Genomic DNA, 18,511 nt, shown 5'->3' with positions numbered 1-18,511 from the left:
CCAAAGACCTTCCCCTCCACTCCATTTCAGCCGCACACTCCCACGGGCAGAACCTCTTCCTGATCCCAGGAATTCAGGTATTGCACGCCCTCCTCATAAGCTCCCACCCTTCCGGCCCAGTGACTCCCATCACGCTGGCACGTGTTCCTCAGCAGGCCTCCACTGTCTCCCTGTCTTACAGCCCCCTTTGGCCTCACCTCTCCCTCTCCCCCTACCTAGCTTGAACTGCAACCTTCTGCACCTCAATCACTCTTCTTCAGCTCTTCAAAGCCACCTTTCGCTTTTCTGAACCCAAACTCTGTAGGGGTCCAACAGCCTTCTTCTGGGTAGACCCCGCACTAGAGAAATGCAAAGCACACAGCCTAAGAGATTGGGGCCTCCGGGTCAGCGGCCCCCAACCTCAGCTGGGCCTTCAACACTGCCATAATCCCTCTGTCCTAGCCCATAGCGCCCCAAGGGAAGGGGAAGCTGGGCGGAGCGCAGTGCACCCACCTAACCCACCCCAATCCTTCCATTCCCTCCGCCTCCTCCAGGGCTTTGAGCCGCATTTCCTGCTCTTCTCGAGTAGGGGTAACCTCTCCCACTGTCAAAACTAAACTAGCTCAAGTCTTTCTCACCTGCAAAATAAACTCTCGAGTGCATCTCTCTCCAGCTACTGCCCCATGTCTTCTCCCCTTCGTGACCAGCTGTCTACACTTCCTGCCTCCATTTCCCCACTTTCTTACTCCCTGGCTCCTGCCCCCACGACACAACTGTTCCCCACAGGGCCACAGGCGGGCATCACTCAGTGTTGACACGGCTGCCCCTCCCTGTGACATAGCCCCCTGCTAGTACGCTCCTATCTCAGTCCCCTCCTCCCATGACCTGAGGCTGGAGCTCCCCCAGGATCTCTCCCAGGCCCTCTGCTCGCCATCAAAGGCTGATGCCTCACAAGCTTACGACTCCAGACAGGCTCACCCAACTGCCTCCTCCACCCAACGCTGCAGCCCACTCAAGGTCCACGTAGTCCAAGCTGCATTCCTTCCTCGCACTCCCTTGCCCTGTGTCCCCTCTTAGCAAATGGCAGCCTCGGCGATCCTGCCCCGAGACAGGCCTGCGCCCAGCGTGGAGATGAACATCAGTATTTGCTGAACGTGTAAACGAATCCTTGACCTTCCCTCATGCTCCACAGCCGGTGAGGATTCCTGTCCATTTTACTGCCTCCTACGTCCCTCGAGTCCTCCCCTCTGCTTCTTTGTTCACCGCGGCCAGCTGCCTCCCCAGACCCGCAACCCCGGCTGGGCCGGGAACCTGCACCGCGGCGCTCGTGCCCCGCTCTGCGACCCCTGCTCCGTGACGCCCGCACTGCACCGGGGTACCGCGGCCCAGCACAGGCGCTGGTCACTAGTACACGAACTAGCTAGGACTACAGGTGCACACCACCATACCTGGCTAATTTTTTATTTTTTGTAGAGATGATGTCTTACTAAGTTACCCAGGCTGGTCTTCTGGGCTCAAGCCATCCTCCTGCCTCGGGCTCCCAAAGTGCTGAGATTACAGGCGTGACCCACCGTGCACAGCGTCAGCTTTATTTTTTTAATGCTGACTTACTGCAGAAGGCCCAAGGGCCAGTGCAGTTTTCATACTGCTGTTGTAGTGGCGAACGGAGCCACGAGGGAAGGGAGCGCCGCCGGCAGCTGCCGGGAGCCCAGGATACCACGCGGCCAGCACCGAAACGCTAGGCTCGCCCTCACATCCGCGATCTACACTGAGTAGCCGCGCGCCGAACGACGTGCTAAGCCCCGCCCACACGGCGCTCCTGGCGGCCAATGGAAATGGCTTACGAGTCGCCTTCTCCACGCGCTATACTTATACGGACCAATGGGTGCGCCCTGTGGGGAGTGCCGCCCCCTGTCCACGAGCCTCCTCTTCTCGCCAGCCAATGGAAGCGGTCTGCCTAGCCCTCGCGGGGGCAAGGCGGCGACCGAGGCGCGTGGGTCCGGGAAGGCGCGCGGATTTGGCCCCTCTTCTCACATCAGCGGGTCCAGGCCCAACCGACAGACTATGGGGGCTCCGGCAACCAGGCGCTGCGTGGAGTGGCTGCTGGGCCTCTACTTCCTCAGCCACATCCCCATCACCCTGTTCGTGGACCTGCAGGCGGTGCTGCCGCGCGAGCTCTACCCAGTCGAGGTGAGGGGCGCCCCTCTTATCCCGGCCCGCTGAGGCTCTCCCGCGCGCTGCGTCCACAGGGCCTTCACCTCCTCCGCGCTCGCGCACTCTGGGTTCCAGTTGCCTCCCTCGGGTCCTGCCCATGCCTCCCCCGCTCCTAACCCAACTTTAGTTCGGTGTTTTCCTCGGGCTTTGTCTCTATCCCAGCCCCTTCTCCCAAGCGGCGGGGGCGAACGCTTTGTTTCCTTTAAAGTCACTTCTTCCCTGGGTTTAAGGTTTCCCGCGATTCCACCTCTGGCCGGTTGTCAGTGTCCGAGGGAAGTAGTCTGGATGAAGTGGTGTCCAAAGTCACATGTTAGGTTTGCTTTAAGCTTCTGGTTTTTTGTTTGATTGTTTGTTTGTTTGTTTGTTTGTTTGGAAGGGCTTTAAAATACCAGTCTGATCCCAAAGAAAAAATCCGAGTAGAAATAGACCTGTCTGAAGGTTTAGCACCTTGGTTGGTGCAGCTGGGGCGTTCACAGATCGTCACTGCTTCGAGATCAGGTTCCAGCAACTTCCAGAGCTCAAGAGTAAATTGCCATCTTTTCAGATTGGCTCTTCAATATTGGGTTCGAGTAACAATGATCTCCTGAGTAAAAATAAAGGTGAAAATCCCGATTTCCTGGTTGTTGGAGAGCATTCTTTCAACCCCAAACTCTGCTTTAATGCTTTGTTTTTTTCTTCAAAGCTACAGTTTTAGTTTCCCGGTTCGTTGAGGTTTTTTTCTCGTATCTGGACCCTGTGACCTTCTTCCATGGAATTCCTGTCCTCAGTTCTGTTTCTCCAACTTATCTATAACTGTAGGCAGGACTGACTTGTCTACCTGAAGATTTTATTTTGCGTCTGTTTTTCCTTAAATGCTTTTTATCTGCCGAGGAGGGGTTCTTTACCTGAGGGTCATGAACTCCCAAAAATGGGTGCAAATGTGTGTGCCTTTTGTTTCCTGCAAGGAGAATATAGCTTCCATCGACTTTTCAAGGGGCCTAACTCTCCCAAAAAGGCCACAGCTCAAGAATGTTCTACCACTCCCATAAGTCACTCTTTTTTGTTTGCTTCTAGAACCAAACACAACTGGAAGACCTCTGACCTCCTTTTGCATGGGAAAAGCGTAGGTAGTGTGTAGCAAGTTGCAGTCTGGGGACTTGGTTCTTCCAAGAACTGGAGGTGACTTGGGCAGGTCAGGGCTCTATATCCTCAACTGTTGAGAGAGTTGAGTTAAATTATAAGCTCAAACATATACAGGGTGGGTTAGTTTTCATATTGCTGTTGTAGTTACCACAAATGTAGTGATTTAACAGATTTATTTGTTTACAGTTCTGGAGGCCAGAAGTTCACAACGAAATCTTACAGTGCTCAAATCAAGACAGGGCTCACTCCTTCTGAGGGCTCCAGGGGAGAATCTGGTTCTTGCCTCTTCCATTTTCTGGTGGCTGCCAATGTTCCTTGGCTTGTGTTCACATCACTTCAATCTCTGCTTCGGGTCATCACATTGCCTCCCTTTCTGTAGTCAGAGTTCCCTCTGCTTCGCTTTTATAAAGACACTTGTCATACATGCAGGGCCCACCAGATAACCCAGAAAATCTCCCATTTCAAAATCCTTAATTACATCTGCAAAGTCCCTTTTGCCAAATAAAGTAATAGTCACAGGTTCCAGGGATTAGGATGTGGTTATCTTTGGGGGCCATTATTCAGCCTACTACAGGGCCAGAGAGTACAGACTCTTCCCAAAGACCGAAGAGGTCATCGCAGCTCTGCAGTAACCATTAATTGCCCTGAAGAAAGGAAAATCTACTACAGTGTTGGCCTATCTGTGGTTTTTGAAACCTGTGTGGCCAGCAATACTCAGACAGGCTGCCTGTTTACAATCTCTGGTGTTATAGGACGTTTTAATACTTGGTAATTAGCCTGCTACTCCATGTAGCCATTCCAGACTTCACAGCTGTTGTCTTCTTTATCCTTCCTGGATGTGCCATTCTCACAAGCCCGTCTTGCTCACCCCTAACAAAATACACTTAAAAGGTGCTCAGCATCATATCATAAAGATCCCATTTAAATGTTTACATTTGATAAAATTTTCTCAGTCTTTTTTTTAGAAACAGGGTCCTTTGTCACCCAGGCTTGGCGTGCTGTGATGCAGTCATGGCTTACCACAGCCTTGAACCTGAGCACAAGAGATCCTCCCACCTGTCTCCTGAGTAGCTAGGACTATAGGTGCACAGCACCACACCTGGCTAATTTTTTATTTTTTGTAGAGATGATGTCTTACTGTGTTACCCAGGCTGGTCTTCTGGGCTCAAGCCATCCTCCTGCCTCGGGCTCCCAAAGTGCTGAGATTACAGGTGTGACCCACCGTGCCCAGCGTCAGCTTTATTTTTTTAATGCTGACTTACTGCAGAAGGCCCAAGGGCCAGTGCAGGCAGCATCTGGCCAGAACCTCTGTGTGTGTGTGTGTGTGTGTGTGTATGTGTGTGTGTGTGTGTGTGAGATTTAGGCATTAGCACAGGGGCATCCTGGGTGTGTGTGTATCTGTGTGTGTGATGATGTTTGAAGGCATTAGCTCGGTGGCATCCTGGCATGGAAGGTCGGTGCCTCCATTCTTGTTGCTTTGGTGTAGGAAATGCTGATTTTGTTGCTTCTCTATGGGGCAAATAATAATAAACGCCTTGAGTTATTCTCACATTCTCTTTGAAAAATGACAAAATTTAACATCTGTCATTTTCTTCCTGAAATAGAAGGAATGTTTCCCTAGAGTTAAAAAACCTGTAGGAGATCACCTAGTGGTTGGGCTGAAACATGCCAAATAAATTTTTTTTCTTGGATTGCACCAAATCACTGCTTGGAAAAACTCATTTTTTAATTTACTTTTTGTTTTTCTTTCTTTTTTTTTTTTTTTTGATTTTGTTTTTGAGACAGTCTCTTGTCGCCCAGGCTGTAGTGCAGTGGTGCAATCTTGGCTCACTGCAACCTCTGCCTCTCGGGTTCAAGCAATTCTCCTGCCTCAGCATCCCAAATAGCTGGGATTACAGGTGCGTGCCACAACGCCTGGCTAATTTTTGTATTTTTTTAGAGATGGTGTTTCACCATGTTGGCCAGGCTGGTCTCAAACTCCTGACCTCAAGCGATCTGCATGCCTCAGCCTCCCAAAGTGCTGGGATTACAGGTGTGAACCACCGCGCCTGGCCTGGAAAAACTCTTATTTTATTATGAAACAGTAAGAATTTAGTTTGGATGAGAACATGGAAAGGAGAGGATGGGAAGCATTTTGTAGTATCATTTGCAGCTGGGTAACATTGCTTCTGGTAAAAATAAGGAAAAACAAGTGAGCATCTGGCTCTGAAATCAGTCTGTGTTCCCATTCTAAATTACAGAAGTACAAGATTGGTGAGTAGCAACCACTGGTTTAGAGATCGTGCGTGCAGGCCAGGTGAATCTTTTATGTATAACAAGGGTGAGTTGAGTCAAATGTGAGTCAGGTATAAGTGGAAACAGTTTCATTACCTTTGGTAGGGAGGCCATAACTAATAATTTTTAATGACCAGTTGTGAGCTGCGATTTTAATGGGATTAAACTTGAATATCTCCAAATATGTATTAATTACATTCAATTAATCATTATGTGCTAGCCATTATTTTAAAGACTACATGTATTAAGTCACTCTCTTACCAATAGTGAAGTAGGCACTATTACTGGCTCTATTTTATTGATGGGGACACAAGTGTAGGGAGATTAAAGGCCTTGCCTAAAGCCAGGCACTCTACCCCAGGTCCTACATGCCTCACCCGTCTGCCAGGTGCCTGGGCTTTCTACTCTCCTACTCACAATTAGTCCCAGCCTCATTCTGGCATCAGGTGGCAGGTATATGACTGTGGGCAGATGGTTGGTTACGATTATGATAATTCATTATTACGACATCTGGGTGATTGTTTTTTAAATTTCGCTGATCTCATCTTGTAGGCCTTAGAAATTAAAGTGCTGTACAAGTCTGCCTCAGTTTATGAAATAGTTGGATCAGAGAGGTTGTAAACAAATTGAATAGAAAGTGAAGTTCAAATGGCCAGAATGCCTTTTTTTTTTTTTTTTTTTTTGAGATGGAGTCTCGCTTTGTCACCCAGGCCGGAGTGCAGTGGCTCGATCTCGGCTCACTGCAACCTCAGCCTCCAGAGTTGCTAGGATTACAGGCGTGAGCCACCACACCCAGCTAATTTTTGTATTTTTAGTAGAGACGAGGTTTCACCATGTTGGCCAGGCTGGTCTCGAACTCCTGACCTCAGGTGATCCACCCGCCTTGACCTCCCAAAGTGCTGGGATTATAGGCATGAGCCACCGGGCCTGGCCCAGAATGCCTCTTAAATTTTGCAGTCAGGCCGGGTGCAGTGGCTCACACCTGTAATCCCAGCACTTTGGGAGGCTGAAGCGAGGATCGCTTGTGCCCAGGAGTTCGAAACCAGCCTGGGCAATGTGGCGAAACCCCGTCTCTACAGAAAATTAGCTGGGCTTGGTGGCGCATACCTGTAGTCCCAGCTACTGGGGAAGCTGAGGTGAGAGAATCATCTGAGCCCGGGATGTTGAGGCTGCAGTGGGCCGAGATCAAATCACCACACTCCACCAGCCTGGGCAACAGAGACTGTCTCAAAAAAAATAATAATAATTTTATAGTCAATCTTTTAAAGCAGGTAGTGTCATCCAGTATTTTTAAAAATCTAAAAAGCAAAAAAGGGATCTTAAGAAAACATCTAGTCCAAGTTGCTCATTTTACAGATGAGGAAGTAGAACCCTGGAGAGGGACAGTGACTTAGCCTTTGTGTTTCTTATCAATTCAATCCTATTCAAACCACATTCCCATCCAGAAAAGTGCTTAGAAGGAAGCAAAGGGCATTGCTATGAATTTCAATTTCAAATTAAGTACAAATTTGGATATCCTTTGGTCAATAAATTGGTTATCTAGCCAAAGCCTTTCTGAAATTAATAATATGCTAACAGGATATTTGTTTCTGGATGTTTGCTTAAAGTGCTCTTGCAGCAGTGGGGCTTCTATTTCACAATAGCGAGGCTTTATCTTTTGATTAAAAATTAACAGGAAAAATATTCTTGGATTTTCCATTGTAAGTAAGATAAATTCTTACCCTGGAGTTGCCTTTATTAATCATAATATCAAGACTTATTTGTCTTTGAAGGCCTGTGTGTCAGGGCAACGCCACATCTAGGAGGTTAAATGTGACAAACGTTTAGTAGTCCACATAGAGCCAAGAGCACTAGGCTTTGGGCTCCTATAAAAGCCCAAGATGGGAAGCCTTAAACTCTGCTTCTTTTCTCTGCCTGTAGCCAGGTCAGCATGGATCCACATCCTTTTTATTTGACAAGGTAATTACAAGCGTGGGGCCCAAGCTAGAACTGAGACGCTAAAACCCTGCATAACCAAGAAGCTACTAGGTAGTTTGTAGTTTGGGGCAGAGTTTGTTCTTCCACTAAAATCCTGTCTCCTAAAATAAACCAAAAATTAGAATTAGGGGAGTTAAGGAACTTGTTTGTCATATTGGAATTAAAGTGTCCAAAATTACATCGCCACAGAGGTTAGATTTACTTCCCCTTTCACTCCCACCCCCACCCCGCAAAAAGAAGAGGGAAATTCAATTCATTTCTGCATTTGAGGGAATCTGGCCTTTGGAGGAGTTTGGTGTGTAGTTGCCATTACAAAAGGGAAAGTGTCAGGATGGTTTTCATGTGTATTTGTTTTTTTAAACAAAGAATGATATTGTTGACAGAAATGTCACATTTGTTCATTCAGCGAACACCCTGAGTGCTTACCAAGTGCCAGATACTTATTGTTGCTCCTGACAGTGGCCAACACACCTGGATGTGTTATCTTGGAATTATGAACAGATTCTGGGTAACACAAAGAAGGGGCTGGAAGAGTTGAGAAAATTTCAGAGAAGGGAACATTTGAGTTAGGGATAGTAAGTTTTTATTAAATGACCACCTAGGCTGTGTCACAAAAGCCAGCTGGACATGCCATCTGCTGCCGGGGTAGTGGGGGGTGGCTAATTAATGACAGGCTCCTCCAGTGTATTTTCAAATGAGCTAGCGCCGAGCCTGTTGAGGCCAAGTGGCTGTAATTCATCATGTTCGTTTTCTTTTTCAGTTTAGAAACCTGCTGAAGTGGTATGCTAAGGAGTTCAAAGACCCGCTGCTACAGGAGCCCCCAGCCTGGTTTAAGTCCTTTCTGTTTTGCGAGCTTGTGTTTCAGCTGCCTTTCTTTCCCATTGCAACGTATGCCTTCCTCAAAGGTTGGTAAATGGTGGGAAAATCCCATTTTTACTCAGAAATCAGGTCCCAGAAATCTTTTGGGAAAGTATCTCCAAAGGGAAGGGGATGGTCCCGATAGTTTGTGGGAGAATGCTACAGGATCTGGGATAAATAGCCAGGGTAGATCTTGTAAAGGGACGTTAGTGTGGCTCAGGCTCATGTCTGTGGTCAGCAGGCCTGCACGGCTGCCTCAGTCGTCTGGAAATCCCTTGCATACACATGAAGCCTGAGACCACTTAAACAATGAGCTTGTTCCCTTTTGTTTTGTTCCCCAACAGAATTAATTTCTCTTTTTGTTGGCTTTTATTTCTCTGCGTTGGATAGTATCATACTGACTTATAAGCTGTAGCATCAGGCTAATCCCTAATGTGCTTCTCATTTTAAAATTCTTCTTAGTGTTCTCATATAATCAATGCTTTTTTAAAAAGGTGACCATACACGTGTACTTGATAAGCTAAAACCACTGAAAATGCTCGTTTCCCATTGGCACCCCCTGGGGTCACTGAATCTGCCTCCTGATCCTCTCACCTATATATAATTACTGAACAAACAGATGCCATGGGGCAGGGATTTCCCGCCCCTTGGATTTTATACCACACAGGTTTAACCGGTAATGGCAGTTTTATTGCCCTAGAGCTTTTCCGAGTTATGTTCTGACCCCCATTCTTGGTTCTTTGGCGAGCTGTCGGTGAGCTGTCACGTAAGTCTGCATGTTGGGCAGTGTGGCACATCCAGGTTTCCAGTTCCGAGTTTCCACTTGGAGAAGGGAGTAGAAGAAAGCAGGCAGGCAGAGACAGTGGGAAGGTCATGGACACCTTTGAGTCATGAACAGACCTAACCATTTTTCTTTTCCCCTGACTACCTCAGGAAGCTGCAAGTGGATTCGAACTCCTGCAATCATCTACTCTGTTCACACCATGACAACCTTAATTCCGATACTCTCCACATTTCTGTTTGAGGATTTCTCCAAAGCCAGTGGTTTCAAGGGACAAAGACCTGAGACTTTGCATGAACGGTTAACCCTTGTGTCTGTCTATGCCCCCTACTTACTCATCCCATTTGTACTTTTAATTTTCATGTTGCGGAGCCCCTACAAGTATGAAGAGAAAAGAAAAAAAAAATGAAGGAAACAACCACTGACCCAGGGTAGAGATGCCTACAGGGTGGTTGCTTGTTGGATACAATACAAGGAACACTGCTCAGAACCCACGTCTTCAGCAGCATTTGAAACACTGGCAGCAATGCACAAGAGCAAGATGGTGTCAGGAACCATGTCAAACCCTCACCTTCTTCCATTTTTTTTTTTTTTTTTTTTAAGACAGTCTCACTCTGTTGCCCAGGCTGGAGTAAAGGGCAGTGGCATGATCTCGGCTCACTGCAACCTCCGCCTCCTGGGCTCAAGCCATCTTCCTTAGCCTCCCAAGTAGCTAGAACTACAGGCGTGTACCAACACGTATGGCTAATTTTTTGGGGGTTTTTTTGTGTGTGTGGAGACAGGGTTTTGCCATGTTGCCCAGGTTGGTCTCGAACGCCTAGGCTCAAGTGATCTGCCCACCTCAGTCTCCCTAAGTGCTGGGATTACAGATGTGAACCACTGGGCCCAGCCCAAACCTTCACCTTCTAAGGGCACTGGGATGAACAGACCGATCGGCTTGAGGGTGGGCAAAGGGGTGTGGGCTAGGTTATAAGGAAGTGGTACCAAATAACTGTGTGCCTGAGTTCCACCGCAAGATTACTAAAAGCAGGACCAGACCAGAAACTGCTAAAGAACATGGCCTGTTTGACATGTTCATGAGTCACCTGACCCACAGCATATATGCTTATGACTAAACCCTCCACTCCTGATTCTCAAGAGTGTATCACCTGTCAGCAAAATGAATAGTGGGATATTTTGGGCCATTTTAAATGTGAAATTTTGCCTCTTTAATGTTAATTCAAAACTATATCAATGTTTTCTTGTCCCCACCTCTAACCCAAGGAAAAAAGAGAAAACATACTATGCAAAGGAAGTTTAAACTTAAGTTTTCCTTAAGGGTCAGCCCAACAATGACTTTCAGTCAAATGGATTAAACTGGAAAATGTTTTTGTTTCTGTTGTAAACAGATCATCCTAGGCGAAAGTTTTTTTTTGTTTGTTTGCTTTTAAATTAGTTTATTTCTAAATCTTAGTCTTCCACATTTCTAGAGGCCACCTGACACAAGTCCCTGTATCTGAAGTCTAGCATCTCAAGGCTGATCTGGAAGTGTGCTAGTATGCTCCCTAGTGGATAACTTAATCCTTTAATACAGTTCCGTCATTCCCATCTTGTTTTCAGAAGAGAAGGTGGCTACAGCCAGGCATAACATATCCACTGTGTGCATAGAGGGTCTCTTCACATTGATGCTTGGCATTCCATCAGCTTTCTCTAAGTCTTTGCTCAAGTTCAACCTTAAAATGATGTTAGACAACAGGTCCCAGTCAGTTCCCTCTATTTTCACCCATTTTGCTCACAAGCCATATTGGCCTGATTAGTGGTACTGTCTGACTCACGTGTGTGATCCAAATAAAGGTAGCTGCTGACTACTGCCTGGTTTGTTTTGTGGACTAGGGGATAGAGAATCCAGGGTTCTCTCATGAGGAGTTAAACATATTTCAAGAGCAACAGGAAAAAAGGTACATCAAGCCATTTGAAAACAAAAATTTATTGCTTCTCCTTCCAAAGCTTTGTGAATTTACAAAAAAAAGGATGAAAGTTTACAAACTGCTTAGTTCCAACTAAGCATAAGAGGTGAGAACGTACACTGCAGGGCCACCAGCAGCAGCTGTGCACTGATGTTAAAACTGGCTCCCCCAGACTTGTAGTGCCGTCTTCAGGGGGCTGCATTCCTTACACGCCACCTCTTGTGACATAGGTCATTGGTCAAGCCGCTGGAATGCTACAGAGGTTTTTTTGGTTTTGAGAGGCTTTTTTTTTGTTTTGCCTTCCTACTATAAAAGCGAAATTTTCAGTTCATTTCTGAAAAATAAATTGGTCAATAAATTCATTTTGTTCTGCTTCTACTTTACACAAAGCTTCATATTCAACCCGATACCTGAAAAACAAAATTGTTAGAGGCCCTGAAAAAAAGATGAAGTAAACCACAGACCTAATTCTTCTAGAGAAGGATACAGAGGTTTAAATGATTTCAAGAAATGGTGTGAGTTCAGAATGAAGAAAGAAAGAGGCAAAGCCCTACCCAGAGCCACCCATGAGAAATCTCCAGCCCTAGGAAAGTCTTCTTTCAGAGAGCCAGCCAACTTCGTGGACCCTTTCATGCTCAAACTACTAGAGGTGGTTTGATATTAACAAGTTTTCTATTTCCTTCCCATCAAATGTAATTTTATTTTTTAAAATCTTCAGGATGACAAGTGAGATGCTATTCCTGGGAAAACAATGATGAAGAATAAGGACAAGAAGTGATCATTCCAGAAGGAAGAGTGGAAATTCAGCTGTGTAAAAAACTTGCTTTACATCATGACTTCTTACCTTTCTAGCTGCATTTTCTTTTCTGCTATTAGGGCTTGAAGTTGCTGCTGTTGAGCTTCTCTCTGCTTTGCTATAGATTTGAGCAAGTTCCGAGCACCGATGGCCTACAGTATTGCCAGAGAAGGCCATGGCTTCATTAAAACCATCTACAGCATCAAGTCCTCGAAGTGGGGAGGGGTTATCTGGGAGCTGTGTCAGTCTTCAGAGAGGAAAAGAAAGTGGAGCCCCAAAGCTTTTGGGTTAAGTCAGAAGGATTAACCTACTGATCACAAAGTGCCTCAAGAACTAGACGGCAGCTTTGAGGCAGGTCTAGGAGTATTCCTAGAGCCAGGGACACAGGCACAATAGCACATTTGGTGGTGCCATTCAGCCTTGTGCCTTTCACCAATCATACTATGTAAGCCTTCATTTCTTCATTTATAAAATGAGGATAAGACCATCTACATCAGTGCTGATATGAAGATGAAATGAGGCCAGGTGTGGTGGCTCACACCTGCAATCCCAGCACTTTGGGAGGCCAAGGTAGGCAGTTCACTTGAGGCCAGGAGTTTGCAACCAGCCTGGCCAACATGGTGAAACCCCATCTTTACTAAAAATACAAAAAAATGGCCGGGCGCAGTCACTCACGCCTTAATCCCAGCACTTTGGGAGGCTGAGGCAGGCGGATCACCTAAGGTTGGGAGTTTGAGACCAGCCTGACCAACATGGAGAAACCCTGTCTCTACTAAAAATACAAAATTAGCCAGGCATGGTGGCACATGCCTGTAATCCCAGCTACTCGGGAGGCTGAGGCAGGAGAATCGCTTGAATCCAGGAGGCGGAGGTTGCAGTGAGCCAAGATCGCACCATTGCACTCCAGCCTGGGCAACGAGAGAAAACTCCGTCTCAGAAAAAAAAAAAAAAACAAAAACCTCAGCTGGGTGTGGTGGCACACACCTGTAGTCCCACCTACTCGGGAGGCTGAGGTGGGAGAATCGCTTGAATCTGAGAGGCAGAGCTTGCAGTGAGCCGAGATTGCACCAGTGCACTCCAGCCTGGGTGACACAGCAAGACTCTGTCTCAAAAAAAAAAAAAAAAAAGATTAAAGGAAATAAAGACTGGTATAAGTTCAGTAGGTTAAGTGGACCAGAAGTTATTAAAATCTTAAATAAAAATTCACCCACCCAGCCCTCTACCCCTCTAAATAAATCAAGAGGGAAGAAGGATGAGAGGGTAGTGAACTAGGGTCCCAGGCCAAGATGTAGGCGGAACACATGCTGATCTTACCTTCATCTTTTCATTTTCTGCTTCTTTTGCAAGTTGATCAACAAGCTCAATTAAACCACCAACTATTTTCTGAAACTGGCCAATTTCTTTTAGGAAAAGAACAAAAAATAAAATATTTCCTTAGTATCATCACTCCCCTTCGGTAGAGTGCTAAGGCAGTGAGAGGGCAGAGCAGACTGCCCCTTCTAATTTGTGTTAAAATAGTTCCGTGTGGGCCAGGCGTGGTGGAGAGCAACTGTAGTCCCAGCTACTCAGGGGGCTGAGGTGGGAGGATCACTTGAACCCAGGAGTTAGAGGATGTGTGATCATGCCTGTGAACTGCCACTGCATTCCAGCCTGGGGAACATAGCAAGACCCTGTCACTTAAACACTTTGGTGCCTGTTGGCCTGTCTCCTACCCTTGGTCTGAACCTAGAGAAGGGTGGCCAGCTGGACCAGGGCATACTCGGACCTTGCATCCCCACTGAGCCAGCCAGCCGCTATGACCTCCGGCTATGAAAGCACTAGGCCCTTACTGGGCTCATTCTCCAGACAGACCCCAACCCTGCTTCCCCAGGAGTGACAGGAAGCACTGTTGTTCACAAAAGGGCAGCCTCAGGACACAAGCGCTGCCTCTGGACTAGCTACAGGTATGACACCAGATTTCAATTAACAGTGGGGATGGGGACTTCCCACTTGTAACCACAAAAAAGCAAGCTCACAGCATTAAGTGCCTAATCTCCCACTCACTTTCTCCAATGCCCTGGATGTGACAGAAACACAATTTACTGAGGGGAAACTAAGGCCCAGAGAGGTGTGTGCATGGCACAGCAATCACAGGTTAGTGACAGAACCCAAGCTACCTTTCACTAACCAAGCTCTCTCCACAACCTAGGAAGCCCCCAGAAAGCTCAGAAGTCCCTTGCTCTAGCTAGATCTGGCTCTGTACGGGCATTGGGCTTGCTTGGCTGCTGGGACAGGAGGCTTCCTGAAGATTTCCAGCCAAAAGATGACTTCAGTAAGTCTGTTGAGCTGCTTCTAGAAACTTCACCTATCACTTCTAACTCCAGATAACAGAGAACCTGCCACTGAGAAGACTTTCTCTGAAGAAATCAAATCATGAGTACATAATTCTATTTCCCACACCCAAGCCATGGTTGTGTTCCCAGAAAGTTTAAGGTTTCTAAGAGCAAGAAATGAAAGATGGCATATCTAAAAACACCCTCCCCTCCCCATCCCAGTGTTTGGTTTGACTGGTGCCCTGTTGGGGACACATGAGAGCACAAGAGGGCAGACAGAAAAGGGTAGCACGTGGGAACTCACAGACGCCAGATTCAACCTCCAGGGAGCCAGCAGCTCCACTGTGGCAGGGCCAAGATGAGCCTGGGGTACAGTTGAAATGGCAGCTCAAAGCTGAGTGGCACTGTATCTCCCCAATACTCACTGTCCACAAAGTCTTTGCACTCTTCCTTCAGCTCTATGGTCTGCTGGGTAACCTCTGGGTCCAACACCCTCAGCTTGTTCAGTTCATCAAAGTGTAGCCCTGCTTCACCCAGGATGTCCTTGGCCATGGCTGTAAAGAAACAGGCCCAATTCCTCATCAATTCCCAGCCACCCAAGGAAATGCCTGCTGCCAAGCCAGCCCCACTCCTGCCCTTGGACACCAATGCCAAAAACCCAGGTGTTCCAAAGGATCCCCGTTCCCTCTGCCACCACCTCTCTGAGCCTCACCTGTTTCCCATCCAGGTTCCCTAGAGGAGTTCTGCTCTGAAGGAGTGACAGTGGCAGTCAGGAGGAGGTGTGTCATAGGAGCAAGGGTCAGGAAAGAATAAAGTCCGCTTGCTTGTCACAGGCATCGTTCATTCAACACACATTTCTTGAGTGCCTACTACATGCCAACACTGCTAGATGCTGGGGGTACAAAGATGAATGCAACACGGTGCCCGCCCTGAAGAGCACATAGTTCAGCTGGAAGAAGACAGACACGGAAACTGAAAAACCACACTGCGTTAAATGCTTGTTTAGAAACATCAGTAAAGAGCCAGAGGAGGACAGAGCCATTAATGAAGGAGTGACATGTGAACTAAGTTGTAAGCCATAAGTGTATTTATATATCACCAGTTATGTACCGAAAAGCACATGAAAAGGCTTCTCAAATACATATACTGGAACAACACAAAAACCAAATAAAGGAAATCCGAGTAAATTAAAAATTATGGTTAAAAAATAAAAAGTCAGGAGTAAGAATATTACTCAAAACGTATGCTTGCCTGAATTGGGAATCAAAGTTGGGTCATTCTCTTCCTAGCAGAAAACACAAAAAGGAATGAAGTATCAGCAAGAACATATCAAGGCAGGAGAACAGGGATAGGTATTCCAAGCAGAGAAAACAGCATGGACAAAGGCCTGAAGTCACTGAAAGGACCTATCTCACCTAAGGACGAGAGGAAAAAGAATGGAGCTGGAAAGGTGAGCTGGAGCCAGACCAGGAAGACCCTGCATGCCAAGCTAAGGAGTTTGGATTTTTTTCTGTAGGCAACAGAGAACTAACAGAGATATCTTCTCCCTTACCAAGCCACCTTGCATTCCTGTTCCAAAGGATGCCTCAATTCTAGGAAGGAAATACTGAAAACTCACCCTTGTTCTGGCTCAAAACACACACACACACACACACACACACACACACACACACACACACACAAAATTAAACATAGACATCATTATGACCTGTTTAAAAAGGGAGGCAATGCTACTTACATCTAGCAATTGGCTGCTATGCCAATTCTAAAACCCAGGTGCTCCAAAGTCTACCATCACCTGGACCTGCACCAGCCCCTTCCCTCTGCCCCCACTGCCCCCAGCCTCAGCTGTTTCCCTTCTGGCTTCCTTAGAGAAGTCCTGTTCTGAATGGGGTGATTCTGGGGTTGGCTGTCCAGGGCAGGTGTGCCAAGGAGGAGCAATGGTTGGAAAATAATCAAGTCTCACTGTTTCCAGAACTTCTGGTTTTTAAGAGGACCAGAAATCCAGTACCTCAATGTTGGTATGTAATTCAAAAATTTTAAGTAAGGGGGAAAACCCACATCCAACACTGCATGGGCCAACTAATACATGTCTATGAGCTGTCTGTAGACGACTCTGGCCTTTGGCCTCACTGGAATCCACTGATGTAAGTGAGCTAGCATCATCCTTTTGAAGCATTTTGTTCATCTGTAGCTTCCTTAAAATAGGGCTTTTTAAAAAGATCTGGCCAGTGCAGTAGCTCATGCCTGTAATCCCAGCACTTTGGGAGACTGAGGTGGGAGGATCACTTGGGCACAGGAGTCTGAAACCAGCCTGGGCAATGTGGCAAAATACCGTCTCTACAAAAGATTTCTAAGATAGCCAGACCTGGTGACATGTGCCTGTAGTCCCAGCTACTTGGGAGGGTGAGCTGGGAGGATCGCTTAAGCCCAGGAGGTGGAGGCTGCAGTGAGCCGTGTTCACACCACTGCACTCCAGCCTGGGCAACAGAGTGAGACCCTGTCTCAAAAAAAAAACCAAAAAATCTGTCTTTCGCAGCTACAGGTCGTTAATCTGACCAGCTGCTCCAGAAAGATTGAAGTAACATGAGGGAGCAAATATCTGCTTCAACTTCCACCCCCTTCCCTGAGAGCATGCATTTATTCAGAAACATCCACTGAGTCCCTGCTCTGGGGACAGACTAGTGAAAACAATGCCTCTGGACAGATGGTAAACAAATAATCACAAATCGTGATATTACTATAAGGAAAAGTACATGGTGCTATGTGAAGTGCTGCAGGAGGACACAGTTCATGGGGGGCGGACTTGGAGGGGAGGGCCAACAGAGGCCTTCTGAAAAAAATGACACTTAAACAGACCTAAAGACTGTCCAAAAGTTTGTCAAGTGAAAGGGGAAGCAAGGCATTGCAGGCAGAAGGAAACACGTATGTGAAGATCCTGAGGCAACAGGAAATTTGATGCATTCCGAGAACAGAGACTGAGCAAGAGAAGGGAACAGAATGAGGCTAGACAGGGAGACAACAGCTGGATCACCGAAGGCTCTGAAAGACGCAGTCATGAGCTTGGATTTTATCAGAAGGGTAATGGACAGCCAGCGGGTTCTCAGCAGACCAACAAAATCAGACTTAGAAAGATCACTCTTGCTCAGCCTGAGAGAACCGATTGGAGGGAACAAGAGAGGGCAAGGCCCCAAGTACCTTCTTGTTCATCACTCTAACCCTAGCACCTAGCATGGTGCCCACACATAACTGGCACTCAGTAAATGTTTGTGGAATGAATGACCGTGGAAACAGGAGACTATTACAGTAACCAAGGCTGGCAGCCGAAGACAAGTGTTCCGAGTTGAGATGTTTTGTAAGTCGAGGTGATGGGGCTTAGCAATGGACTGACTGAATGTGGGGGTTTGGGGATAAGAGAAAAACAAGTCAGGCATGACTCCCATGAATCTGGCTTGGCCCACCTATCTGATTGGAAGGGCTGGCTTAAAGAGATAGGTAAGATGGAAGAAGAGGTGCAGGGAAAGAGTTCACAGATTATCTACCAACTCCCATCACACGCGTGTCTGAGCATCTGAGCAACACCTGGCCCAAGAGGTGGGACTAAGCTCCCTGAGCATGAGGCGGTGGCATACTTTCTGCGCCCCTGCTCTCCCAGATGCATGCGAGGCACTGCGAGCCGACTCTTTACTATGTAAACTCCCCGAACTTATCCGAGCCGCAGTTTCCTCGTAAGATCGTGGCAAGCATCAACGCATCAAACTCCAGGCCTAAGCTGGGTGTGAAAGCGCCCCCTGAGAGTGGGGCGGAATTCCCACGTCTCTCCCCGCCCGGTACTGCCTTTCCTCAGGACGCGGGCCTGTCAGGCTCCTCTCGCCCCTGGTCCGCCCGCGTCCCCCGACCCGAGGTCAGCCTACCTGCCGGCCCCGCGGCGGCAGCGCGCTGCAGCCCAGGCTGATGTAGACAGGCAGCTTCTCCTGGGTCAGCGGCAGCCGGTACCCAGCCAGCCTGCCACGGCCGCTGCCACGGATACAGAGCCTGTTTACCTATGACGTCACTACCTTCCTGACTCCGGAAGCACTTACAGCCCCATTCCACAGAGCCTGCTGGGAAACAGAGGCCCGAGGGGAGGCCCGGCCTACAAGACCCAGAAGCCTTAGCGCCAGCAAGGCGGCCAGAAGTGGCTTTGCTCTCTCCGCGAAGACCCTCGGGGGATTCCGCCTCCACCCTTTCCCGGATAGAGCGCTATGCATGC

The 18,511-nt window shown here is 47.5% G+C and overlaps 2 protein-coding genes across 7 annotated transcripts; one reads left to right on the top strand and one right to left on the bottom strand.

The window, feature by feature from the left end:
• The first annotated feature begins 1,890 nt into the window (after window positions 1-1,890).
• On the top strand, window positions 1,891-11,513 carry TMEM97 (transmembrane protein 97). 2 transcript variants are annotated; one of them, XM_009432463.5, is made up of 3 exons: window positions 1,891-2,169; window positions 8,332-8,471; window positions 9,358-11,052. In XM_009432463.5, exons 1-3 carry the CDS (start codon window positions 1,922-1,924, stop codon window positions 9,612-9,614), a joined length of 645 nt encoding a protein of 214 aa, XP_009430738.1. In that variant the 5' UTR covers window positions 1,891-1,921; the 3' UTR covers window positions 9,615-11,052. The 2 variants fall into 2 exon arrangements, with proteins under 2 accessions (XP_009430738.1, NP_001238843.1); NM_001251914.4 differs by having other exon boundaries at window positions 1,905-2,169; window positions 8,327-8,471; window positions 9,358-11,513.
• Window positions 11,153-18,455, bottom strand: IFT20 (intraflagellar transport 20). 5 transcript variants are annotated; one of them, XR_010152924.1, is made up of 6 exons: window positions 18,174-18,323; window positions 14,972-15,208; window positions 14,685-14,813; window positions 13,262-13,347; window positions 11,996-12,194; window positions 11,153-11,561 (listed from the first exon to the last, which is right to left on the bottom strand). XR_010152924.1 is itself a non-coding variant. In XM_003953094.6 (6 exons), the coding sequence occupies exons 2-6, from the start codon at window positions 15,045-15,047 to the stop codon at window positions 11,480-11,482; spliced, it is 477 nt and encodes a 158-aa protein (XP_003953143.1). In that variant the 5' UTR covers window positions 15,048-15,208; window positions 18,174-18,418; the 3' UTR covers window positions 11,153-11,479. The 5 variants fall into 5 exon arrangements, 3 of the variants coding, with proteins under 3 accessions (XP_003953143.1, XP_003953145.1, XP_003953144.1); XM_003953094.6 differs by having other exon boundaries at window positions 11,996-12,099; window positions 18,174-18,418; XM_003953096.4 differs by having other exon boundaries at window positions 11,996-12,099; window positions 14,972-15,007; window positions 18,174-18,318.
• Between the last annotated feature and the right edge of the window lie 56 nt (window positions 18,456-18,511).

This window comes from Pan troglodytes, chromosome 19, assembly GCF_028858775.2.
Source record: "Pan troglodytes isolate AG18354 chromosome 19, NHGRI_mPanTro3-v2.0_pri, whole genome shotgun sequence".
Taxonomy (NCBI): domain Eukaryota; kingdom Metazoa; phylum Chordata; class Mammalia; order Primates; family Hominidae; genus Pan; species Pan troglodytes.
The sequence above is the reverse complement of the archived record's forward strand: the minus strand, read 5'-3'. Positions and strand labels throughout refer to the sequence as shown.

Excerpts from the sequence above, each read along its gene's own strand:
- TMEM97 (XM_009432463.5), top strand. The coding sequence starts at position 1,922 with ATGGAAGCGGTCTGCCTAGCCCTCGCGGGGGCAAGGCGGCGACCGAGG. Across the intron at positions 2,170-8,331 it reads GCGAGCTCTACCCAGTCGAG|AAACCTGCTGAAGTGGTATG; the intron begins GTGAGGGGCGCC and ends TTTTCAGTTTAG. Across the intron at positions 8,472-9,357 it reads AACGTATGCCTTCCTCAAAG|GAAGCTGCAAGTGGATTCGA; the intron begins GTTGGTAAATGG and ends TGACTACCTCAG.
- IFT20 (XM_003953094.6), bottom strand. The coding sequence starts at position 15,047 with ATGACACACCTCCTCCTGACTGCCACTGTCACTCCTTCAGAGCAGAAC. Across the intron at positions 14,814-14,971 it reads GGAACCTGGATGGGAAACAG|CCATGGCCAAGGACATCCTG; the intron begins GTGAGGCTCAGA and ends GTTTCTTTACAG. Across the intron at positions 12,100-13,261 it reads CAGAAAATGAAAAGATGAAG|GCCATCGGTGCTCGGAACTT; the intron begins GTAAGATCAGCA and ends GCAATACTGTAG.